General features: G+C 39.6%; 3 protein-coding genes across 3 annotated transcripts in view; all 3 read right to left on the reverse strand.

Annotated features, from left to right (window-relative positions):
* LOC107089530 (ribosomal L1 domain-containing protein 1-like) overlaps positions 1-4010 on the reverse strand; it is a 6216-nt gene extending 2206 nt beyond the window's left edge. The window contains exons 1-5 of the mRNA XM_015382375.1: positions 3876-4010; positions 3495-3634; positions 1838-1976; positions 1589-1737; positions 1242-1343 (exon numbers count right to left, since the gene is read on the reverse strand). Coding sequence (XP_015237861.1) covers positions 1242-1343; positions 1589-1737; positions 1838-1976; positions 3495-3634; positions 3876-3947 — 602 coding nt within the window. The 5' untranslated portion in view covers positions 3948-4010. The remainder of the gene's footprint in view (positions 1-1241; positions 1344-1588; positions 1738-1837; positions 1977-3494; positions 3635-3875) is intronic.
* A 1449-nt stretch (positions 4011-5459) lies between these two features.
* On the reverse strand, positions 5460-8334 carry LOC107089534 (ribosomal L1 domain-containing protein 1-like). Its single transcript, XM_015382384.1, has 5 exons — positions 8200-8334; positions 7819-7958; positions 6162-6300; positions 5913-6061; positions 5460-5667 (listed from the first exon to the last, which is right to left on the reverse strand). Exons 1-5 carry the CDS (start codon positions 8269-8271, stop codon positions 5475-5477), a joined length of 693 nt encoding a protein of 230 aa, XP_015237870.1. The 5' UTR covers positions 8272-8334; the 3' UTR covers positions 5460-5474.
* A 2468-nt stretch (positions 8335-10802) lies between these two features.
* Positions 10803-23587, reverse strand: LOC107089564 (eukaryotic peptide chain release factor GTP-binding subunit ERF3A-like). The gene is made up of 14 exons (XM_015382437.1): positions 23392-23587; positions 23098-23142; positions 21285-21554; positions 21165-21198; positions 20995-21072; positions 20740-20920; positions 19374-19528; positions 19060-19200; positions 16955-17048; positions 16134-16214; positions 14877-15050; positions 14073-14162; positions 13728-13896; positions 10803-11096 (listed from the first exon to the last, which is right to left on the reverse strand). Exons 1-14 carry the CDS (start codon positions 23585-23587, stop codon positions 11044-11046), a joined length of 1761 nt encoding a protein of 586 aa, XP_015237923.1. The 3' UTR covers positions 10803-11043.
* Between the last annotated feature and the right edge of the window lie 2729 nt (positions 23588-26316).

Raw genomic sequence — 26316 nt, forward strand, 5'->3', positions numbered from 1 at the left:
CAAAAAAGTACTCCAGAGTGTTGTTCAGCATGGGGGTGAGTAGAAAATGAAGGCTAATCATGTTTTGGGTGTACTATTCCTTTAAGCTCTGAACTGTGTCGTAAGAGGTTGTGGCGCTTAGGACTCATGAGAGTGAATGTGGATGAACATACCAGACCAGATTTTCTGCAGGGAACTTTCATAGCTCTGACTGAGATACACCACAGTTCCATTTTAGTCAGACCTCTGCTCTCCAGCTTGGACCCACAGAGAATGGTTTTATCAAATGTGGTGGGGGAGCGTAAACAAAGAGTATGTGATGTGAGCAGTGGATAACTTGTTGGGATCACAGAGTTGGACTATTGTTGTTGTTTGTGCAAAAAAGACATGCGACTAGCCGGTGTACTACACTACTTCTAGTACACAACTTTTCTGAAGTTCAAATCGACCGTGGTCAGTGGTAGAAAGATTACAGAAAGTTGGAGTGAACGTTTCGATTACACCGGGGAAATCCAATCGAGTCTGTCGAGCTTGTAAAACGCTGTTGAATAGACTGGAAAGATCTGCAAATTTATTGAAGGTGAAATGAAAACAAGGTCAAAGCAGGTGCCCCCTGAGAACGAACAGCTGCTGAAAAGAGGGAGCCTACTCCCTCGAAAACACAGAGATTTTAAGAAGCTCCGCCACAGCACAGACAAGCCAAGGATCTTCTGCAGAATATAGCCGAGGTAAGCTGACATTATCAGTATATAACAACGACCTGTGACGGCAAACCTATCTGCCTAATTTTTTAACAAAGTTGTGCACTGTAGCTTTAGTTAGCCTTGAAGTGCTTTCTCCAGCATTGCGCAACTTTGTCGTCACGCCCTCAAAACCCCGCCCACTTGGCATCCAAAAATTCCAAACACATCTTTGGGTTGTGATTGGCCTACCAGTTCTAGGGCCTGGGGTATTGATTGACGCTAGACCCACTCCCAGCCAAAAATGATTTCGGCCACAGGCGGGTGGGGCTTGTTTACTCGGCTAGGTGTTTACTGTATCAAAGCTGTAGAGACAGGCTCCATTTGATAAAGAGGACCATCTGGATTCACTTCGAGTCTCTCTGGCACCAGTATGACCCACACCAAACGGAACCAATCGGCGGGGTTTTACAGAGGTGCTGATGACTCTTCTAAATGTAGCAGTCTATGACTAGATTTTTTGCTTTCTGACTAAAATGCAGCAGAATCAGGAAATATTGGAAAAATGAAAGCGGAACTGACCAGCAGCAGCCTTTTTTGGTGACCGTCAGACTGGTTCCGTTGATGACCCTCTGGATGTCTCTGGCCAGATGTTTGCTCTGAAGGTTTACAGAGAGCGGAGTTCTGGAAAACACACAAAGACAGAGTGAAATGGATGTAAACTATGTCTTTACATAACAGACAGCTGTTATCTCAGTCCTATGTTTACATTTAATCACAGCCGCACTTTAAGAAATGGAAATGTCTCGAGAGCTGTACAAATTTGTTTGTTTTTTTATACCCCCTTTGTGTACAAAATTACAATAATGTTTGTCTAAGTCATCCATTTCCACACATACTAACATTAAACGTGTGAATTATTTCATTACTTTTTTCTCTCGTAGAAGTGTTTCCCGATGTGGGATGGCAGCAGGCGGCGGATCCGGTCATCAGAGAGGAACAAGTCAAAGTTTCCCAGCAGGCGCCGCTTGGCTTCATAAGGTTTATATTCTTTCTTCAGGGTTGTGAGTGGTATTATCTTGAGAAGGAAATGTAGATTTAATTATACGTCACCAACACTGTAAGGGTCCTTTAACAGCTCTACATGTCAAGGAGGTCAACATGGTTCTGCTAAGTACCTCTGAGACATTTTTGACTCCCCTCTCCTCCAGCAGCTTCTTATAGAACCTCTGACTCTGTTCTGGGGTCATTTTGGGCTCATCTTTGGTGAAGAGGCAAACCTCCTCTGTGTCGGTCCGCTGGCCATGAGGTAAAGGGCTGAGATCAGAACAAATGAAGTTAACAGGTATGAAAAACTGAGGAAACAACAAACAGGATCTTTAAGTTGACAGTGAAGTAAAGGGATGATTCAGCTTTTAAACACCTGGAGAAACAGATTAGCTGAAGGCTACTGGATCATTAGAAGAAAACAAACATTGTTCTGGTTGAAAACTTCACAAACAGAAGCCGCATTGGCTCGTTTTACTTTTATCCCTATTTAAGAAAGGGAGACTTAGCAGCTGAACAACTGTAGATGCCATGACGGCTAAATATTGATAAAAACGGCCATTGATATTTCCTTTTTTTTTTTCAAATGGCAGGGATGTGGCAAAACCATGTAATGTATCTTTCCAAAAAGATATTTTTTATAACTGCGTTTTGCCTTAAAATGTAATCCCAATATTAAATAAAAAAGGCTTCTTTTTTATTCTCCTTTTTTTTTTACACTATCGCAAATTAACTCTCTGCCTTTAATCCATCCCCTTGGGGAGCAGTGGGCTGCCATTGTGTGGCGCCCGGAAAGCAGTGTGGAGTTAAAGGTCTTGCTCAGAAGGTCAAACTCAGAACCTCAGGATTCCAAGCTCTACGCCCTAACCATTAGGCCGCCACTCCACATAGTTTGGATTATGGGCTAATATAATAAATAACAGAATGAGCCTTCGCCAGTAGGAGCTCCTGCTGATCGCTCACCATGTTTTTGATGCAGACATGTTTACATGGCTAAAAAGCTCCCTAGGTGCGCAGTGCAAAATTTCTGTCCGCACTGATGCAAAAATTATGCAATTGGGCAGTGTCAAGCATCAACATCAATCAATCATCTCGTTTCTTCTTTTCTTTTTTTTAAAGGACAGACCAGGTAAACGTCATTAATGTTGGAAACAGGACATACATAAAACACTGTACAGTACAATACTATATTTGTTTTATTATCCCATCTGTTATTTCATACACTTTCTAGGTGCACATTGGGAGACCACTTTTACTATAACCTTTTGCTCCTGTAAACAACACAATTATCCCATTGTGGGACAATAAAGAGATTTTCTATTCTATATTGAGCAGACGGGTTGTCAATATCCAACATCTATCTTATTTTATCATTACCTTCTTTCATAACTGTTGATTTCAGTGCTTTTCATACATTTAAGATTTTATTAAGAACCCTTTTCAGTGGGCCACAGTTTGCTAATCAGTTTTCCAGTTGAGAGATTCTCTGCAGCTCCTCCAGAGTCACCACAAACCCCTTGGCTGCTTCTCTAATGCCCTCTACTTGTCTGTTTGGGTTGAAGTCCGTGTTTTGGTCAATCCTCTGCCCAGGCCTAGAAGATCTATTCTGTCAGGTGTTCCACGTTTGGGATTTTTTGTAAGACCCTAACCCTTCTTCACAACTTTCTATCCGGCTTCTTGGCAAACAACACCGATTATTCTCCAATGTTCAAAAAGGAACGTGTGAAATGGTAAAAAATATCACGAGAAAGTGACTGCCGGCTGGACCATAAGGGTTCATGGACTCACATTCGTATTGTCTGAGTACTCCTGGGGACCTTCCAAAAGGTGAACAGGAGGCTGATCGGCTCCTTCTCGTCCAAAAGCAGAGCCTCTCCGCTGGACTTGGTTTTCAGGAAAGCCTGCAAGGCTTGGACGGCCTTCTTCACCTGTAAAATGCGGTAACTCCAGTTAATAGCGGACAAGCTTCACCACCTCCACTGATTACACCAAAAGAGAAAAGGGAAGCTAGCTTCCTCCTAGCCGAACTCTTCAGAGTACTGACCAGTGAAGCTACAACTTCGGAACCGCGTATCAGACCAAAAGTACAAAAAGTTCCAGAACAAAACTGAATAAATGCTTCATTTACGGTAAAATAACGAATGAATCAATAAAAGTAAAGAAAATTACCTGGGCCCGGTCTAACGTTGTTTCAGGTTTCTCCGCCATGCTGTCCGATTCACATGTGTTGAGGTTGCGCATGCGCGTCGATCAGAAAGGCAACCTACGTCACCACATATTTCTTCTTCTTCTTCTTATGTTTTTTATTGGCAGATGGCAACCAACGGAAGGTGCATTTACCGCCACCTACCAGACTGGAGTGGTGTCATCAAATTATTCATCAATTAATATCCATACAAACTCACATATAAATTAATATGTGTCTATATGCACATACATACACACACTTATATTCTTACTTTAAATACGAATAAATAATCCAGTGTTTTTTTATTTATTTAATTAAATGATTTCTAGCAGAATTTGATTAACTTCCTAAAAGGTTTATCATTGGAAATCCTTTTTTTTTCTCTATTTAGTGTTGACTTTAGGAGCTGACGTTCCTGTGAATATTTATCACATTCTAATAATCAGTGTTGTGCACTTTACTTTGAAAAAGTAATAAGTTATAGTTACTTCTCCCAAAAAGTAACTGAGTTACTAACTGAGTTAATCCACAATAAAAGTAACTAGTTACTAGTAAAAGTAACTATTGCGTTACTTTAGCGTTTCTTGCCCCCGTAACCCTCAACACCCGGTCCCCACCTTCTTGCCGTGTGTTTTAACGCCGTTACTCCCATCACTGCTAATAATACATGTTCCACTGTTTTCATCTGATCACAGTAATTACAAGTCCCTGTGTCATGTTTCCCTATTTTGAAAAGAGAACTATTAAGTCCAGTATGACCAATTCTAAGGCGAGATATGACTTCCTCTTCTTTCCTCTTTCCATTTGTACAACTATTACCCCCCACAGCCCTAAAACTGTATTAGTAGCACAAAACTGAATGAAGCACAAAACATAAACACTCGTTACCAAAGCCAAAATATTGGTACTCAGAACCTATCCTCACCCTCAGAAATAAAGTATGAGAAATGAATACAGTGTACCTCAACTATAAGCTTAGGCTTCAGCCTGCACCTTATATTATGACATATTTTGCTTTGAGGAAAGGTATANATCAGAAACATAAATTCCCAGCGGGCTGGGAATAGAATTTAACTATAGAATCACAACACAGACAAGCCAAGGATATCTGTCGCTCTTCCGCGGAATATAGCCGAGGTAAGCTGACATTATCAGCATATAACTACGACCTGTGACGGCAAACCTATCTGCTTAATTTGTTAACAAAGTTGTGCACTGTAGCTTTAGTTAGCCTTGAAGTGCTTTCTCCAGCATTGCGCAACCTTGTCGTCACGCCCTCAAAACCCCGCCCGCTTGGCATCCAAAAATTCCAAACACATCTTTGCGTTGTGATTGGCCCACCAGTTCTAGGGCCTGGGGTATTGATTGACGCTAGACCCACTCCCCGCCAAAAATGATTTTGGCCACTGGCGGGTGGGGCTAGTTTACTAGGCTAGGTTTTTACTGTATCAAAGCTGTAGAGACAGGCTCCATTTGATAAAGAGGACCATCTGGATTCACTTCGAGTCTCTCTGGCACCAGTATGACCCACACCAAACGGAACCAATCGGCGGGGTTTTACAGAGGTGCTGATGACTCTTCTAAATGTAGCAGTCTATGACTAGATTTTTTGCTTTCTGACTAAAATGCAGCAGAATCAGGAAATATTGGAAAAATGAAAGCGGAACTGACCAGCAGCAGCCTTTTTTGGTGACCGTCAGACTGGTTCCGTTGATGACCCTCTGGATGTCTCTGGCCAGATGTTTGCTCTGAAGGTTTACAGAGAGCGGAGTTCTGGAAAACACACAAAGACAGAGTGAAATGGATGTAAACTATGTCTTTACATAACAGACAGCTGTTATCTCAGTCCTATGTTTACATTTAATCACAGCCGCACTTTAAGAAATGGAAATGTCTCGAGAGCTGTACAAATTTGTTTGTTTTTTTATACCCCCTTTGTGTACAAAATTACAATAATGTTTGTCTAAGTCATCCATTTCCACACATACTAACATTAAACGTGTGAATTATTTCATTACTTTTTTCTCTCGTAGAAGTGTTTCCCGATGTGGGATGGCAGCAGGCGGCGGATCCGGTCATCAGAGAGGAACAAGTCAAAGTTTCCCAGCAGGCGCCGCTTGGCTTCATAAGGTTTATATTCTTTCTTCAGGGTTGTGAGTGGTATTATCTTGAGAAGGAAATGTAGATTTAATTATACGTCACCAACACTGTAAGGGTCCTTTAACAGCTCTACATGTCAAGGAGGTCAACATGGTTCTGCTAAGTACCTCTGAGACATTTTTGACTCCCCTCTCCTCCAGCAGCTTCTTATAGAACCTCTGACTCTGTTCTGGGGTCATTTTGGGCTCATCTTTGGTGAAGAGGCAAACCTCCTCTGTGTCGGTCCGCTGGCCATGAGGTAAAGGGCTGAGATCAGAACAAATGAAGTTAACAGGTATGAAAAACTGAGGAAACTACAAACAGGACCTTTAATTTAACAGTGAAGTAAAGGGATGATTCAGCTTTTAAACACCTGGAGAAACAGATTAGCTGAAGGCTACTGGATCATTAGAAGAAAACAAACATTGTTCTGGTTGAAAACTTCACAAACAGAAGCCGCATTGGCTCGTTTTACTTTTATCCCTATTTAAGAAAGGGAGACTTAGCAGCTGAACAACTGTAGATGCCATGACGGCTAAATATTGATAAAAACGGCCATTGATATTTCCTTTTTTTTTTTCAAATGGCAGGGATGTGGCAAAACCATGTAATGTATCTTTCCAAAAAGATATTTTTTATAACTGCGTTTTGCCTTAAAATGTAATCCCAATATTAAATAAAAAAGGCTTCTTTTTTATTCTCCTTTTTTTTTTACACTATCGCAAATTAACTCTCTGCCTTTAATCCATCCCCTTGGGGAGCAGTGGGCTGCCATTGTGTGGCGCCCGGAAAGCAGTGTGGAGTTAAAGGTCTTGCTCAGAAGGTCAAACTCAGAACCTCAGGATTCCAAGCTCTACGCCCTAACCATTAGGCCGCCACTCCACATAGTTTGGATTATGGGCTAATATAATAAATAACAGAATGAGCCTTCGCCAGTAGGAGCTCCTGCTGATCGCTCACCATGTTTTTGATGCAGACATGTTTACATGGCTAAAAAGCTCCCTAGGTGCGCAGTGCAAAATTTCTGTCCGCACTGATGCAAAAATTATGCAATTGGGCAGTGTCAAGCATCAACATCAATCAATCATCTCGTTTCTTCTTTTCTTTTTTTTAAAGGACAGACCAGGTAAACGTCATTAATGTTGGAAACAGGACATACATAAAACACTGTACAGTACAATACTATATTTGTTTTATTATCCCATCTGTTATTTCATACACTTTCTAGGTGCACATTGGGAGACCACTTTTACTATAACCTTTTGCTCCTGTAAACAACACAATTATCCCATTGTGGGACAATAAAGAGATTTTCTATTCTATATTGAGCAGATGGGTTGTCAATATCCAACATCTATCTTATTTTATCATTACCTTCTTTCATAACTGTTGATTTCAGTGCTTTTCATACATTTAAGATTTTATTAAGAACCCTTTTCAGTGGGCCACAGTTTGCTAATCAGTTTTCCAGTTGAGAGATTCTCTGCAGCTCCTCCAGAGTCACCACAAACCCCTTGGCTGCTTCTCTAATGCCCTCTACTTGTCTGTTTGGGTTGAAGTCCGTGTTTTGGTCAATCCTCTGCCCAGGCCTAGAAGATCTATTCTGTCAGGTGTTCCACGTTTGGGATTTTTTGTAAGACCCTAACCCTTCTTCACAACTTTCTATCCGGCTTCTTGGCAAACAACACCGATTATTCTCCAATGTTCAAAAAGGAACGTGTGAAATGGTAAAAAATATCACGAGAAAGTGACTGCCGGCTGGACCATAAGGGTTCATGGACTCACATTCGTATTGTCTGAGTACTCCTGGGGACCTTCCAAAAGGTGAACAGGAGGCTGATCGGCTCCTTCTCGTCCAAAAGCAGAGCCTCTCCGCTGGACTTGGTTTTCAGGAAAGCCTGCAAGGCTTGGACGGCCTTCTTCACCTGTAAAATGCGGTAACTCCAGTTAATAGCGGACAAGCTTCACCACCTCCACTGATTACACCAAAAGAGAAAAGGGAAGCTAGCTTCCTCCTAGCCGAACTCTTCAGAGTACTGACCAGTGAAGCTACAACTTCGGAACCGCGTATCAGACCAAAAGTACAAAAAGTTCCAGAACAAAACTGAATAAATGCTTCATTTACGGTAAAATAACGAATGAATCAATAAAAGTAAAGAAAATTACCTGGGCCCGGTCTAACGTTGTTTCAGGTTTCTCCGCCATGCTGTCCGATTCACATGTGTTGAGGTTGCGCATGCGCGTCGATCAGAAAGGCAACCTACGTCACCACATATTTCTTCTTCTTCTTCTTATGTTTTTTATTGGCAGATGGCAACCAACGGAAGGTGCATTTACCGCCACCTACCAGACTGGAGTGGTGTCATCAAATTATTCATCAATTAATATCCATACAAACTCACATATAAATTAATATGTGTCTATATGCACATACATACACACACTTATATTCTTACTTTAAATACGAATAAATAATCCAGTGTTTTTTTATTTATTTAATTAAATGATTTCTAGCAGAATTTGATTAACTTCCTAAAAGGTTTATCATTGGAAATCCTTTTTTTCTCTCTATTTAGTGTTGACTTTAGGAGCTGACGTTCCTGTGAATATTTATCACATTCTAATAATCAGTGTTGTGCACTTTACTTTGAAAAAGTAATAAGTTATAGTTACTTCTCCCAAAAAGTAACTGAGTTACTAACTGAGTTAATCCACAATAAAAGTAACTAGTTACTAGTAAAAGTAACTATTGCGTTACTTTAGCGTTTCTTGCCCCCGTAACCCTCAACACCCGGTCCCCACCTTCTTGCCGTGTGTTTTAACGCCGTTACTCCCATCACTGCTAATAATACATGTTCCACTGTTTTCATCTGATCACAGTAATTACAAGTCCCTGTGTCATGTTTCCCTATTTTGAAAAGAGAACTATTAAGTCCAGTATGACCAATTCTAAGGCGAGATATGACTTCCTCTTCTTTCCTCTTTCCATTTGTACAACTATTACCCCCCACAGCCCTAAAACTGTATTAGTAGCACAAAACTGAATGAAGCACAAAACATAAACACTCGTTACCAAAGCCAAAATATTGGTACTCAGAACCTATCCTCACCCTCAGAAATAAAGTATGAGAAATGAATACAGTGTACCTCAACTATAAGCTTAGGCTTCAGCCTGCACCTTATATTATGACATATTTTGCTTTGAGGAAAGGTATAAAAATAATTTTTTTTCTTTTGTGTAGTAATGTTTAAAGGTGTACTGGAGGATTTTCATAAATTTTTGAGAAAACCCTTCCTCTCCACTTAAAAAAAAAAAAGCACATGCACTAACATGCACTACCCTGTACCTGCTTCCAAGGGAACGCCTATCAAACACGTGCAAGAGAATGCACAAGCCCATTTCTGTTTAAAAGTTGCTGTTTTCATCTCTCATACAAGCTTTTTTTTTCCAAATGAAGATGTGCAATTTTTCACTGTTTTCACTCACCACCTGTAAGTGAAAATGTGGACGAGCATAACGGCCTTACGGAAACATATCACCAGAATGATTGACAGTTGGGAGGGCCACTTATTTTGATGATCCACCCGGGAAAAAGAAAATCCTCTACTATACCTTTAATAAATGCAAATGTATTGTATTTTATATTTATTACATTGTTTAAAACAATGTATGCCACAACGTCGTCTAAATAAGTTTATAATAAAAAAAAAATGATTTTGCAGATAGATTAAATTCAATGCTGCTGCCCTGGTTTTCTCATCTAACTGAACACACCCTTTAAGTTTGTGGAAGATGTTTATAAAATCAGCTGTTTCTTCAAAATGAGGGTCTATATAAAAAACAGACCCAACAGATGAATCTAGAATGTCATTGTAGTTCATGTAGAAGTCAGGTAATTCAGGCAATAGAGCCTGTGTTTATCAGACAGATGCAAAACTTTCATGTTGCTTTTTAGTTTATCTTTATAAACGAACATGGGGGTGAAGGGATGGAAGAACAACAGATAAATGAATTGATTAATGCCTGCAATGTCATTTATTTGAAAAATTATGTAAAACTTACTAATAGATCAAATGAATAATGGTTATTTAATTGGTTAATTAATAACTGAATGGATGAATAGAAGATTAGAAGACAAATGTGTGGATTTACAGACTAAAGGAAGATACATTAATTTTTTTTATATATCCAGACCTAGAACATGCAAACATTCCAGTTGGTGTAGAAATCTTGAAGTAAACAGTAAAAGCTATAAACGAGTGTGATTAATTAAAGCAAAGGCATTATTTTCAGGTTGATGCTTTATTTTCAGTTTCCATTAATGTAACAGCTCTGTGCGCCTGTTAATGTGAGGATGTTTCCATCCTGGGATCATCAGAGTAGTTCTGTGTGTGAGCTCAGTCCAGATAACCCATCTCACGTGGAGAGAGAGAACCAAAGCAAAAATTCTGGTGGACCATTCCCTAAAACCAAATCAAAGTGTCTGCAGGATTCTTAAACTCACTTCTAAGGTGGGAGATGCACTCTGAGTATAATAAAGAGCTAACTCTGATGTTTCTGCAGGATATAGAAATCATTCTGAAATGATTCTTCTTTAAACATTAACGACTCTGCATCAGCACCCACTCTAAAACCAAACGAGGTCCAGTCGATAGCCCAGTTGGCCATGGGAGTATTAGAGGGGTGGGGGGATGTTTGTAGCTACATTAGTGGCATAGCTGAGCTCTCAATATGAGAAAGCTGACACACTGGACTTGGGCTCTCATTCTATATATTGTTCATCATAAAAAACTGATTCAGTCTTGTTTTCTTTTTCTTCACATGACATGACTTTTATTCCTCCTCCTCCCTCGTTGGTGTTCATCTTATCTTCAACAAAGATGTTTTTAAAGAGAGAGAGAGAGAGACAGAGAGAGAAAGAGAGAGAGTAGCTGTCTGAGTCGGCTCTGGCAGCGTTTCCCCGCCGGGTAACAGGTGAAAGAACTCCATGCATGCTGGCGCTGGTGCATTTAGTCCTTTTCTGGAACAAGCTTCAGGACTTTGCCGATGGCGATAGTTTTACCTGGTAAGAAAGAGAATGAAGGTTAGCTTTACTTCAGATCACCCACCATTCAAATCATAGTTGGATGAATCCATGCTAAGCTAGGAATTATAAAAGAGGCTAAAAACAACAACACCAGAGGATACTTGTGATAGGACACCTTGGCAATGGTTCTGTCTGACTTCAACCAAACACTGTGCAACATCAGACATCACAAACACGAAAACTTTTCAAATTAAAATTATTAGAATCTTTCAAGCATCGTCTTTAAACGAAAATCTAAAATTAAAATAAAAAACAATTATGAATCCTGATTCTGCTTGAATATTAGTTAGGTCTAACCAAAATAAGAAATATCTTTAACTGCCTAGTTTTTCTCACAAACAAATGCTTGAGTTTAGTTCCACACACACACACACCCAACACACATACACACGCACCCAAACACATATATGTAAATATAAATGTCCAGACCTGGAAAATGATAAAAATGATAGCCTTATTCAAGCTTCATAGGAACCCTGCAAGCCTTAGCTTCAGTGACTTTGTTTTTCATCAGTTTTAGAGTTTCTTATTGTTTCCAGATATCGGCGCAAAATTAAGCAGCAACTCAGTTTAAAAAATGTGTCCATGGAAACAGCCAGGCTTACCCCCACCCGTGTGCCGTATCTCCTCAGCCAGTGGTGACGCCAACCAGAAATAAATAAATGCTACCTGAATCATACTGTCAGTTAGGAAGGAGCTAAGGCTAGGAAGCAGGATGCTACATGGTATCAACTAATTTAGCATAGGGACCTCCTGACATTCCTAACCCCTGCTTGGAACTATACGGTTGCCAATTGCGCGACAAAAATATAACTTTTTTTTGTGACATGCAGTCTGTGTGACACATGCTAACGTACACAACTTCATGTGTTTTGGGTTTTATAACTTCAACCACTTGCTACAAATTGCAATTTTGTTTTACATATTTTTTTTAAAAAAAAATATGTAAAACAAACATGATCTACGTCTCTCGGCTGGCCTGGGAGCGCCTAGGGCTTCCCCCAGCAGAGCTGGAGGAGGTGTCAGCGGAGAGGGAAGTCTGGGAGTCTCTGCTTAGTCTGCTGCCCCCGCGACCCGGTTCCGGATAAAGCGGGAGACGACGACGACGAGTATTTTTTTTTTAAATGAAGGCTGTAGTCCAAATTTGACCGGTTGGCATCCTTCATGCACACGTCCGTCTCATAACGACGCCCGTAAGGATGAAGGCTGTCTGGATTCAGAGCTAATTTCCTGCCCTGGATATTGTTTTTACTCTTAAAGGGGAACACAAAGAAGTTTCTTTGCAAAGAATGCGGCCTCATAACCTTCCTGTCCACAGAAATTTAGGACCTTAAGGATGGATTCTACAATATCGCACTTAACAAATAATTGGTATGATATAATTCTGGAAATAACTGAACATTGTAAGATACAAGTGATGCCTATCATGCATGCGTATCATGGCGCACACAGGATTCGATATAGAGTATGCCGCAATGAAGGCAAAGACTTAAGCCGCTATACGACAGAGAGACCAGATAACACATCAGAAATGTAAAATAAATCTATAAACTTTATCTGTAAAGCGAAACACCATAGAATAAAGCCAGGCATTGACTGTGTGATTTTTTTCAATCGTTATACTCAGCTACAGCTCACACTGTACGACGAAACCGCAGGGTTTCAAAGTTCACAGCTCCCAATGTATGTTCTCACATTGTGCTGCCCGACGCTCTGATGCGATCTAACTGCCCAATATTCAAATATGAAGCTCACTAGAGTGTAATACGCTGCCTTGGCTATCTGTGCAATTTTGTGTGCTGAAAGCCCTAAGAAGAATAGGCAACGACGTATTTGGACAAAGATATGGCTGAGCAAACGTGGCTACTACGGTCTGTCAATTTTACAGAAAGAACTCAATTTAATTTGCTTCTGGGTTTTCATCTGAGAGCAAGAAGTTTGCGCATACGAACAGCGATTTGCCCACAACCACCTTTCGACAGCCGACTGAATTTCAAAAGTTTGATTTTCTCCCCACCTTATGATTCTTGATCGGGAGGTGGTCGTGAGAGGCTAATTGCCCCTCGTTAACCTTAAAATATTGTAAAATTGTGTTATATTTGGATTATTTAATTTCATATTTATTTGGACACTTTCAGTTAACTTTCATCTGAGATGTGTTAATCAGGGATGTTCAGTATTTAGATAAACAAAGCTGAGTCTTTTCTATGTTAATAAAATACTTTTTATGCCTTTTATATTTGTTCTTTTGACCCCCGTTATTGAAAACTGTATAGATAATGAAATATCTTCCTAGGTATCAATAATCCAGTTTGAAATTTTAGTATTGCTACAACCCTACATGGAGCAAGGATAAATCTAATTTGCAGAAAGAGTTAGCATTAAACTAATATAGGAAATCCAAATATTAAACTGCAGATTTTTCCCTTTTAGATGTGATCAAGATTCTACAATCTGGTGGAGAAATAAATACCGTTTTCTGACACATAAAAAAAAAACAAATTAATATTTCCCAAAACCCTGCTTTATTTTAAAAGGCCTCAGATTTAAATTAGCTTTCACTTGAAAAAGGCAAAAAGAGAAAACAGACAGAAGAGCCCTTCTTACCTTCATCTCTTAGAGTGAATCGTCCCATCTGGGGGAAGTCCTTGAAGGTCTCTAAGCAGATGACCCCTGCTGCCCGGAGCCTGGCGATGCACACCTGGTCCTGCTTCACAAAGCGCGGCCGCGTCTTGCTTTTCTCTCCCGTCTTTTTATCAACCAGGCAGATTAATGCCTAAAGTCACAATTCCAACACTTTAATAACAGTACACAATGGCCAAGAGAATGATGAACAGCTGTTTTAACTCCCTTTACTCTTCATCATAGTTGTAGTTGCACAATTAAAATGATCATGTTTAAACTGATGCTGTTGTAGCACTGTCAGGGTTTGGTAAAACATGAGCAACTTACTGTGATTTGCACTTCTTCAATGCAGGTGTGGATGTGAAGGACTGCATTGTAACCGGGGCAGATGATCGACTTGTGCTCAATGATGACGATCTGTATATAAAAGGTCAAATGGGGACATTTTAGTGATTTTCAACACAGGTTTCTGCAAAAGGGGCATATGAGGATCACCGGGTCTCCATAGCAACTTGGATTGGAAGCCTGGCTTTTTCTCAGGAGAGACTAAGCTTTGTTTGGCAGTAAAATATCCAGAGGGGTTTGTTGCTAAGAGGGGTTATGAGGAAAAGGACCTCATGTCTGCTTAGGGAGTGTATGGTAGAGGATTGGTGATGCTGAAAGCCTGTTTCTCTCTAAAGAGGCCTAAAAAACTTGTAAGATATCATTAATATCACGTAAACTTTCATCAGGACCATAAACGGTATGACACATTTGACTTTTCCTGCAGAGTGATTGATCTGTAGAATTAATACAGGTGTGCAGCATCAGTCTCGGTTCTATTTAAGATAAATTAGCCAATATGTCACAGAAACAAATATTTAAGAAATAAGAGTGTTATATTTTGTATTGTAGCTCATTTTAAATAACTGGCATGGAGTTTTCTACCATACATTGAACTCCATCATGCATTATTGGTTGTTAGTTTTCTTCATGTGCTGTATATCAGTATTTTGGCCTGAAAAACAAAATATTTGAATCCCAATCATTCATTATATTCCTCATCTCTGTAAAACTGACAAGCATGAGTTTTTAAATCTAAAATTTAATAGATTTATTTCTCTGTGACTGATTTGATTGTTTGATGCTGACCTGGGCATCAAAGGTGCGTCCAGAATGGCACAGATTGTCCGGGCTGCACAGGATAAACCCAGGGAGAATCTCTTCCTCCTCTATTCCTTTCAGCCGCAGCTTCAGGTTCTCCCCAGGCGCCGCATCGTCCGTCTCCACGTCGTCACTGAGGAGGCTCAGTACCTCCACGGTGTGCTGCAACACAAACAAGCACAACTATGTGGTCCAGAAATGAAACAGAGCAAGCCCAGCTAGAATATGGATTTCAATGTTAATGCAGGTAAAGCACAAGATTAGAATATTAAGCAAAAGCTCAATAAATTTTGTCTATTAAAAACAAAACAAAAACAAAAGCGACTCATTTATGAACTTTTCTTTCATACAGACACAAATATGAAAAGTTTGCTGATCATGGCTTATAGATAAGAACATATTACAAAATTCAGGGTCTCAGAAAAATTGAATAATTTATAAGATTAGCAAAATATGATATTTCAAACAGCAATGTTAGGTTTCTGAACAATATATTCCTTTCTCTGTTCTCAGTAACTGGTTGGGTTTTTATTTTAAATGAATCAGAGCTTCTGTCCAGGCAGATTTGACAGCGGATCATCTGTATTGTTGGTTCTTGATGGCGTCTCTCCTCTTCCTCTTTATATTACATAGCTTCTCTATTGGGTTCTGCTCAGGCCCATTAAGCACAGTGACACTGTGATTAATCAACCAACTTTTGGTACCTTTGGCAGCAAAGGTTGATACTGATCTCCACAGCATAGGGAGTATGAAGTGCTCCAAAGGTAGACGGAGTTGGTTTTTTTGCAAATCCAATGGATCAGACCCAAAAGACATTATGTCACCCCAAAATCATCACAGATTGTGAAATGTTCCTTTGGGACTTCGAAAAAAGGGGATTCTGCACCTCTATATGTTTCCACAACCTCTAGGGCTTTCATTTCCAGTTGGAAAGACGACTTTAAACAATTGAGCAGCTCAGGTAAGATGCTTGCAGTTCATGTGTAGGACTGGGCCTGTGCAGAAAGATCTGACTCCAGCCTCAGTCTGCATCTGTGAAGCGCCCATAATTCTTCAATGGATGTCGCTCATCATATTTTGAAGTTTGAGGTTATCCTCCTTTTTTGTGCACTTTCTCTCAACTTTCTACAATCATTTGCATTAACTTCCCTTCTACCATTATATTCAGTTGTTTTCTTTTTTTTTTCAGTTGTACCATTTACTGCATGTAGCACCAGGCAGACATGTTTGTATTTTGTCACTCACCCTGTTTGGCATCATGACCAACTGCTGAGCTTTACTGATAGAGCCAGACTCCAACTTCCCGAGAATGACTGTGCCCATATCCTGCAACACATGGAAGAAAATCACTTTAAGTTAATGTTTTAAAACAGGAAATTTTAATAAATACAGGCTGTGATCAACCAAGAGGTGAGGAGGCTCAGAAAGGAGGAGAGGAAGGACAGACTGGAGGGAGAAGGAGAGGAGCTCACAAGGAAGAAGTCCTGGAAAATGTATACAATTAAATTCACAATTTTACATATTGAGCTCATTTAGAGGCTTATTTGCAACTGGTTCTGCAAACAGTATAAAATAACAATGAAAAAAATGTCTTGTCGTTCTTCAGCTCTGCTCACAGGTTGCTCCATTAACTTATAGTTACAGCTTCACCCAGTTAACTAAACTCTAATCCCATTAGTGTGGAGAACACCAGTTAATGCTGCTTAGTGATACAGCTGCTACACAAGCAGTTCTAAAGCCACCAGGAGAAATTCATAAAACAACACAAAGATGAGAGGAAGATTTTAAAAAAGCTGAATGAGAAAGTGAAAGCTAGAAAAATCCCACAGGTATGCACAGCGTGTCTCTTCCAAGACCGAAAACAAAACAAGCGCCAAGAAAGTGGATTATCTAAAGGAGCGACTGCAGCAGGCAGAGGCCTGAACCAGCATCTGTTAGAGCATGTTTGTGTTTTTAATCTGTCGAATAGAAGAAGTACGTTAGGCAACCAAAACCAGGAGACGTTATAAACTCCGAGCTGATGAAGAAACACCGTAGAGGATAAGCAAAAGATGTCTTCTGCTCACCTTGTATTTGTCCACGATTGGTAGTCTAACGGGTCCGTCGCTGGATCTGTTGAAGTTTGGCAAACTGTCCAGGTGGGGAATAAATGGCAAACCTCTGAAAAAGAATAAATTGAAGTTGTGATCTGGATTCGATTCTTCAATTCATATTTCTGTTAAATGTTTGCTAAAAAAAAACTCTAATTACTTTTGTTTTATTTTTAATTTTTACTAGATCTAGCTTGTGCTTTGAGAAGGTTGCAAGTACCGGTTCAATCCCCACAGCCTCCATTCTGGGTCCCTGAGCAAAAACCTTAACCCCACAGTGCTCCCCGAACACCCCACAATGGCAGCCAACTGCTCCCCCAGGGGATGAGTTAAATGCAGAAGTAAATTTCTCCAGTGTGAGATCAATAAAGTTCAGTTACTATTATTATTATTATGACCAACTGATGACCATCATGATGGGTGGATGGATAGATTGACCAATATTTCTTTTTCCATTCATTTTCTCATATTAATACCGGTACTTAATTCAGATTTTATACAGAACAGAAACCTCTTCTTGCCGGACTTTAGGGAAGGATTTAGTGTTGTTACACCTCCTGCCTTGTTCCAGTACCAAACAAAATTCTGCCTAAATTATTCTAGACAAGCAGCTATCAGGAACCCCTGCACTTAGCTGTTGACTGTATTTACATATGTGTTATTATTGGTGTATTTATACCTTAATTACTTACCACATACATTTCTGTAAGTGTTAAATTTTTTATACATAAGGCTATTCACTTGTTTGCAAATCGCCATGTTGAACGTACAGATGTCGACATACAGTAAAACTTTACTAACGCGCAGAAAAACAGGTTTCCCCTTCCTGGCAGTTCAGAGTGATTGAAAGGTGACTGTGTTTGGAGACGCTAACCCAACAACTGAAAGTCTGCACTATTACAGCACAATGCAGGACTATGCAAAAACAGCAGCACAAGAAACAGTTTCACCATCCCTAAGAAAGTGAACAAGACAACGACACCTGAGACAAAAAAAAAAAAAAATAGGATAAACAAGGCCGCTCCAGGTGAGAGGAGCTGATGAAGGTGAGAGATTTTAAGTGGACGCTGGTTACCATGTTTCTCCTTAACAACTGCTACTGCTAAAATTAGCGCAAAGCCAAATTTTTCCATTGGGTTTAATAAGAGACTGTTGCTTGTTAGCATAGAAAGCATATTAGTAGCTAGCGCTAACATATACCTATGTTCTTGATACAGAACTTTAGTTTTATGTGGGTTTGGTAGCTTTGAAAACTGTGGTGAAAGCTGGCTTTTTGCCACAGTAAATACTAGCTTTTAGAGAACTCTGATTAACATTGCTATATCTGCGTTATTGAGGAGAGCATTGCCACAATACATGTTTGAGGCAGTGATGCACTATGGTTTAGTGTTGGTTTGAGTGAAAACCCCCCATTTCACTACTGGATGACAGTAATTCAGTAAAGAACAATATCCCTTAAACAACATTGTCAGCAACAATAATATGAGCTCTGTTGTTTAGGAAGGTGCTACCTGATGTCCTCTGATTCACACACTGAACTCAGTCTTTTTATATTTAGTTCTGTTTTTGTAATTTGCACTTCAGGGACCAAAGCCTTGTTCTATTTTTCAAGCCTGCACTTAAAAAAATGAAATTGTCCAGAGAGCTGTTCTTAACGAAATTTCTTTTTGTTTTACACTTGTGTAACAAAATGACAAATAAATCTGTCTTAGTCTAGTGCTGAAAAAAAACAACAACATTTTTTTAAGTTAGTGTTAAAAGCTAAGAATTTGATAAAAAATGAATAAATAAATAAAAAAAGGCAGAAACCAAAATGAATTTAAGTCGTTGCAAAGTATTAATAGGTGCTTTACTCATCATTCTATCATCCTGAAACTGGTGGTAGTATGAATAAATCCATCTGATGACCTCTGTTTGGCGAGTAAAGTGTCTTTTTACCTAATTGAAGTCATTTCTCACCCTTGAATCTCTAATTTGTCCTTTTTCTTTTGATTTAAATCCCTTTTATCTCATCAACCAGATCTTTAAGCTCATCTTGGACTATTTTTTTTTACTTTGGCTGATCCAGAGTGAAAACTTACGTGTACCAGGGGCACTCAGGCACGGGGTCTTTGAGGTTGGCACCTGTGAGTCCAGAACAAGGCATAAAATGGATGTCCTTCTTAGGGTTGAAGCCCACCTTCTTCAAAAATGGCACCAGCTTCTCTTTACACTCCTCATACCTGCACAAAGGCAACAAGAGGACTCATTTAAGGTAGATATAAAGACTGCATCAGGACGATCCTTTTTGCTTTACATCCAAAGATTTGGAGAACGTCTTGAGGTTGTTATGAATGTTCTGGTGTCTCTGTGTAGGACCGAGTTGAAGAAACACCTCAAACCTGTTTAAGCTTACCTCTCTAGGCTCCAGTTCACAGTGGGGTCATCCATCTTGTTGACCAGAACAATGAGATGTTTTACTCCGGCCGTTTTAGCCAGCATGGCATGCTCCCTCGTCTGTCCACCCTTTTCAAATCCCGTCTCAAACTCACCCTTTCTTGCCGAAATTACCTGAAATAAACAGGATAAGTCAAGGTGAGGCAACAAGTCAAGTAAGCAGATTTATACTTGAATTCTGTTGACACAGAAAATAACCTGCAGATGTATTTATACCTACAGACTTCAGGGGGATTTCAGGCGGCAGATGTAGTGTACGATTGTAAAATGCGAGGATAGGTCAAAATGGATGTTCTGTGGACATTTAAAACAGGGTTTGATTTTTTTTAAAACTAATATATGAAGCTTTGAACGTGTCCCAGATCTTTGTTCAGTCCATCATCCAAACATGGTAATGGTAGGAATGTTGAACCTCGTTAAACAGAAACATTTAAACTTAAAAGTTTTCCTTTTTAAAAGTGGCAGCTTTGTGATTTCAATGAGGTTGTTGTTTATTCTATTGTAGGTCGGCATAATAATTAGTTTGCAAATCAATTAATCTGTCGACTATTTTTTTCGATTAATTATCGGAAGTCCAAAGGTTACTTAGAGAAAATTTAACACAGAATTAAACCTGGTGAAGCTAAAACTTTTCCACTTAGGGAGTTCTGGATAATTTTTTTTTTTTTTTTTTATCTTAAATGGAAAATATTTCTATATATGTATTGCAATTTTGGTATAGTTACTACTTCATTGGTATAAGCAGGTCGCTCTGTCAACTAAAGGCAGGTTTTAGAATCTCTACTCCAGTTAACAATTAATTGATTGCTACAGTAGTTGACCATTATTTCAATAAAAGATTTATCACAATTAATTGTTTCAGTCCTATTTTATAGCAACATGTAATTTACCCTACACCTTGAGTAGATGTCTAGACAAATTTAGCCTTTATGGAATAAAGTCAGCATTAAAACTATGTCATGTTCACAGCTAAACACGGTGGTGGCAGAGTTATGCTGAGGTTGGAGCAGAACAAACAGCCCAAACACAGAGAATGGTTCAGGTCACAGCATGGCCTAGTCAAAGTTTTGAATTCAAAAGCTATTTTCAGTCAATTAAACTTGAATAACTTTGTAAAGCCTGGTACAAAGGTTTGATCTGTATATGTTTGAAGTAGCTGGGGACAAAACCTAAAATATGATACTACTGGATCAGCTCAGCTACTGTTCAACTATTCATTTGAACAAAATGTGAGAATAAAATTATTCTAGGAGGTCAAAAACCTTGGAATGGATTCCCACTAACTCTATGTGAGCAACCTGTGCAGTACTTTGATTGCTCCTCACCAGAACAGCTAGATCGGCCTGCGACGCTCCCCCAATCATGTTGGGGACGAAGCTCTTGTGTCCCGGAGCGTCCAGGATGGTAAAATGTTTTTTCTCCGTCTCAAAGTAAGCTCTCCCGACCTCCACTGTCTTCCCTTTGTCTCTCTCCTCCTGATTTGTGTCAAGAGCCCACGACAAATACCTGCAACGACAGAGTGTAACGATTAGACTTACGTAAAACCATTAAAGAGCTAGAACCAGATGATAATCAGTCACCATGTCTCCCGGTTCTTTTCTTTAGCTTCTCGTTCATATTTTTCCAGGGTTCGCTTGTCCACCATTCCAGTTAGGTACCTGAAAACAGCGACATAAAGAAAAGCGTTAAATGGATTGTTTGAACTGTTGACATATAAAAAAAAACATGAATCCAAAATCAAACCACTCACATGATCTGTCCTCCAATGGTCGATTTACCAGCATCTGATAAAAAAAAAAAAAAGAAAAAAACGTTCAGATGAATAAAACTAAAGGAAGAAGATGTATTAATATAAACAATCCATACGCACCGACATGACCAATGAAGACCACGTTCACATGCTCTTTCTTGGGTGCATCAGGCGGCGGTGGAGCCACCTTAGGAATGGGTATCTCCTCCTCTTCTTCCTCCATCATCTCATCGTCTTCTTTCCCAGAAGCCCCGGCCTCTTCGCATCCTCCCTCTGTTCCAAGACCTTCGTGTCCCCCACCTCCCTCTCCTCCCCCGGGCTCCTCCTTCTGCTCCCATGTTTCCTCCTCCACTGTCATGTCAGCCTCTGTGTTTCCATTCTCCACTGGAGCTGCAACCACAAAACAAGTCTCTGTTAAACCACGCCCCCAAACCATGGTAAAAGAAAATAAACAACATACAAAGTCATTATCAATCATTTGAAAGAATGTTCTACGTTATCATATATTTAACAGGCTGAAAGAATAAAGAGTTTCAGACCTCTCTGGCCATGGCTTTCACTTACAAGCAGCTCACAAAACTGCAAGTAAGCAATCTATTTAGTACTCTGTTGGGAGGGTAAACAATCAAGGTGGTAAACGTCTCCTCAGATAATGTAAAATAGATATCCTGCAATCATGTAGAATGTAAATTGGCCTAAATACAGACAAAAAAATGCTCTCCTGTGGTGCAGGTGAATATTTTTTGAATTATTTAGCCATTAGGAATTAGGAAAGATTAGGAACATGAGAGAAACACAGGATAAACCAGGGAATTAGGGGGAGAGGCAGCCTAGTGGTTTAAGCATAGAGCTTGGAATCCTGAGGTTCTGAATTCGAAGCCCCACTCCCACAGTCTGCCACTCTGGGTCCCTGAGCAAGACCCTTAACCATCACAGTGCCCCCAGGCACCCCACAATGGCAACCTACTGCTCCCCAAGGGGATGGGTAAAATGCAGAGAGTTCATTTCGTTGCTCTGTACTTTTGACAGTGCAGTAACAATAAAAAGCTGGAAACAAAACATGGAGGGTAGGAAGAACCAAAATTATTTCTTTACTTTCAGTAAAATCAATAAAATATAAGAATGGCATTGGATGTTGATATTTGTGAAACGGGAGATTAAAAGAAGAAGGAGAGAAATTACTAATACTTGATGTAATTTGATGTAATTATTCCATGCTGAAATAAACACATAAAAATTTTTATAACTCATATTTATAATTAATATTTGTATTTAAAAACAAATTATTTAGTTCTTTATAGTTTTTTTAACTATGGTTTAGATGGTCTCGCCAGTAGACAGCTGGGGTTAGGCACCAGCACCCCTCGCAACCTCACTTAGGATAAATGGATGGGTGGATGGTTTATAGAGAGCAAAACACAAGAAAAATAAAAACAAAATGTAAAACTGGAATGAAGTGGTACAGACTTCTATTAGTCACAATTATCAACAGCTAAATGGTTTAAATACAGAAACAGGAGAGGCCCCCAAACGGATCATCTGCCTCTCCTTTTGCTCCAGAGATCAGTATTTCAACCAGCAAAATGAGAAATATGCAAAAATATTTTCATGTTGCTCTGTTGGACACAAAAGAGGCCAAGGCTGCAGAACTTGCTCCACATCACAGCAAGTGTCAACTGGATGTCTATTCTGGGCAGAGAGGTTGCATCATTTTTTTTTTTCTACATGGAGCCACGCACATGGACCTTCCATAGGCAAACACCCAAATATGGTGCAGCAATCCACACTACAGGTTGGGTCACAGGGTGATCTAAAACGCGTGGGGATTTAAATCTGGTTGTGAATGAGTGCATCTGAGCCCACGTCCACGCTTGTTATCTGACACACTCCCAGACAGTGCGATCAGAAACAGAACATGTGGTGGGTCGCATACCGGCTGTGTCTGCCACCTCCATGTTTGCAGCTGGTTCAGGGGGACCTGTAAGGGCAGAAAACAAAGCCGAACTTTCAGAAATATATTTAACAGCATATTTGTCTCATTCTACGTAATAAGCTGGGTGTGTCTTGGTTATAGCACATTAATTACACTTATACAACCCACGAATAAAAAGCGGGCTTGTTTATCAGTGAGGAGAAACGTTGTTATCTTAAGCAAAGCTAACTTAGCTGTATTAGCATGCAAGCTAAGCTGGGCTAACTTCCAGTCAGCTGTCTGACACCAACCCACCGTCTGAGCCCGGCATTTCGGCGTTGCTGGCCTGAAGGAAGCTCGGTACAAACACCGGGGCATTCACATTGGGGACAAACGGCTTGGCGTTGACATTGAGGGCAGCGAAGGCGGCTGGGAGCTCCGCCGCCGGAGCTGGGGCCTCGGCATCCTCCTCCAGCTCCCATGAATCCGGGGCTGTGTCTCTCGGGTCCATGGCTTCTTCTTCCAGAGTTAACAACTTTTCCGCAACCGTCCGAGGTCGGCTGTTTTTTATTGTTCGGACTTTCTTTCAGAAGCGATAAGTTGCTGGGTTTTTTTAGACGCTGATGAACCGGCTCAGTGAAGTTCCCATAACCCTCCAGAACCGGGCTTTGATCGGCATATGGATCTCTGGACTGACGGTTAGCTCTGCACGCACAGCAAGCTGCACGACCTGCAAACACCGCTGGGGGGCAGCATCGCACCACTGCTGGATATTAAAATGAAACCAACGAATTAAACATATTTCACTATTTAAAGTGAACTACCAGAGGCGTAGCCAGAAATTTTGTATAAGGGCGTCCAGGCATAATCAATGCACACTGAGGGGGGGGCCGAAATTGACTAGATAACCAGAACCTCAGGGTCAATCTACACTGTTCCATCAGGAAAATTAACGAGCAAAACATCCATATTTTCTTAATAAAGCCAAACTATACTTTCCTATAACCTTTGCTAACAAGTAGACATATGTATTTAAATATCCATAATTTCTAGATAAAAGGCATAGTGACAGTTTTAAGTTTTGGAGCGTAAATCTTTTCCATTGTCATTACTTACCTACTTGTATTATTAAACATTCTGCATAAAATTGATATTTACAGGCACTAATATCTACATAAATTGATTATTGCATACATTTTTAAAAAATTGTTATTTATCTGTGATTTCACTAAAGACTCCTAGATGACTTGCATTTTCTCTTTACCCCATATAACACAAAATCTAATTCTGAAAAGAGCATGAATTCTGTACTTATCATATTTCATATTGATGTGTATAATTAACCACAAAAAAATAAAATGTTTTGAATATTCCAATTGAGAGTATTACTGCTGCCACCATCTGTATTAGAGGTAAAAAAATGGTAGGGGTGGCCACAGGGGTGCCCAATGATTAGCTGAGGGTGGCCATGGCCACTCCTGGCTCCCCATCTAGCTTCGCCCCTGCAGCTAGAGTGTGTTGAATAACAAAAGGGCAATTGTTATTTAAACCTACGTGGTTTTCCTTTTATTCTTTTTATTTAATATAATTTGTGGTGGGTATTTAATCCTCACCAGCTTTGCTCATAAAAAGACAGAACTTTACAAACTAGCTCAACCTTAGTCAGATTGAGAAAAGAGAATCGTGAACAGAACACTTATTTTAAGGTCTTGCAACACATTCTCAGCTGGACTTAGTTTTGGACTTTAACTAGGCAGCTAATCTGATCTGAACCATCCTATTGTAGCTCTTTCTCTGCTTAGGAAGATTATTCTGCAGAAAGGTGAACCTCCATCCTAGTTATAGCCCGTTTTCAGCCACTAGAAGCTTGTATTTCAGGAATATCTAAGATTTACTTCCAAAATAAATAATAATAATAATAATAATAAAAAATGGGAGTGCATATGCACAAGTGTATATGGCTACTCTATCCTTGTGTTTTTTCCTGCTGTTGTTACATATTTAACTTATTGATATGATGTGATCGATAGAAGCTAAAGTCAAATCCCTTGTACTTGGCCAATACAGGTGATTTTGATTCCAAAACCATCTTTGTTCCTGCTATAGCATCATACATAATGATGCTATTACTATGTGTAATCATGAGGGTGTTGTACAGTTTTAGTTTTGCTCAACAATGTTTTGTTAAAGAAGACGGCCAGAACATATCTCTATGATCTTGTCTACTAACAAGATATTTGAGCTGGACCCCCAAAACATTTGGTGTCTTAATGCATAATTACAAAAGATATTAGTGTACTTGTTTAATTACAATTCTTTTTAAAAGTTTATTAATGTTCTTGATTTCAGTGACATAATAAAAGTAATTCATTTTTCATAACTCTTCCCCTTTTGTTCATGAATTCAGATTTGCCAATTTTTTTTGTCTAACTGTTGTCTGGACACCTGTCTTTACTGGCCTGTTTACACTCATATCTAAGAAGCATTTAAACACCAATTAACCTTTGCTGTTTTTCTAGACTTTTGGGGGTTAGAGAGCCAACACATCAAGGGGTAGGACATGCAAAAACCAGGCAGAAAGACTCCAGGCTATAATTCAAACCCAGCTGCTTTTATTAATTCCAACTCACATAATCCACATGTCTTCAAAGAGCTATTTTAGATACTAATGGCTTTAGTGAAGGATTTCTAGTAGAAGTCAGTATTGCAGTATGCAGGTGAAGATTCTCAGTCAAAGAAAGTTAAAAACAATCCACTGGACTTTGTTTCCAATTTTGAAGACGTTTTGCTTCCCATCCAGGAAGCTATTCCCGACAGTTTGAATTGAAAAAGCTTCCTGGATGGGAAGGGAAACGTCTTCAAAATTGGAAACAAAGTCCAGTGCATTGTTTTTAACTTTCTTTTTTTGGAATCAGTATTGCAGTCTTTGTGGGAACTCTAGAAGCTCTCAAGAATTCTCCTCTGTGTTCTTAAATCAGAGAAATCATCTCAAGTGATTCCAGAACACACCAACCCTTCTTTATCAGCTTGTGGAATTTTTAAGGGTAATATGGACTCTGCAAAAATTGAGAAATTAGACCATCTAATTTGGTGTCTGACAAATATAAAGTGGATGAACTGAGGACAAGCAAATAAGAATTTCCATGGATTTCTCATTAATTCTTGTGGCATATGATGAAATGTCTCGACTAGAAAGAACTTTAATAGAAATAACTAGGGATAACTATATATATATCACCC

Source organism: Cyprinodon variegatus, unplaced genomic scaffold (assembly GCF_000732505.1).
Source record: "Cyprinodon variegatus isolate N-32 unplaced genomic scaffold, C_variegatus-1.0 Scaffold256, whole genome shotgun sequence".
In the NCBI taxonomy this organism is placed as follows: Eukaryota; Metazoa; Chordata; class Actinopteri; order Cyprinodontiformes; family Cyprinodontidae; genus Cyprinodon; species Cyprinodon variegatus.

Excerpts from the sequence above, each read along its gene's own strand:
- LOC107089564 (XM_015382437.1), bottom strand. The coding sequence starts at position 23,587 with ATGGACCCGAGAGACACAGCCCCGGATTCATGGGAGCTGGAGGAGGAT. Across the intron at positions 21,555-23,097 it reads GGAGGTGGCAGACACAGCCG|CTCCAGTGGAGAATGGAAAC; the intron begins GTATGCGACCCA and ends TTGTGGTTGCAG. Across the intron at positions 17,049-19,059 it reads CCTGAGTGCCCCTGGTACAC|AGGTTTGCCATTTATTCCCC; the intron begins GTAAGTTTTCAC and ends ATTCTTTTTCAG.
- LOC107089534 (XM_015382384.1), bottom strand. The coding sequence starts at position 8,271 with ATGCGCAACCTCAACACATGTGAATCGGACAGCATGGCGGAGAAACCT. Across the intron at positions 7,959-8,199 it reads CAACGTTAGACCGGGCCCAG|GTGAAGAAGGCCGTCCAAGC; the intron begins GTAATTTTCTTT and ends CGCATTTTACAG. Across the intron at positions 6,062-6,161 it reads GAGTCAAAAATGTCTCAGAG|ATAATACCACTCACAACCCT; the intron begins GTACTTAGCAGA and ends TTCCTTCTCAAG.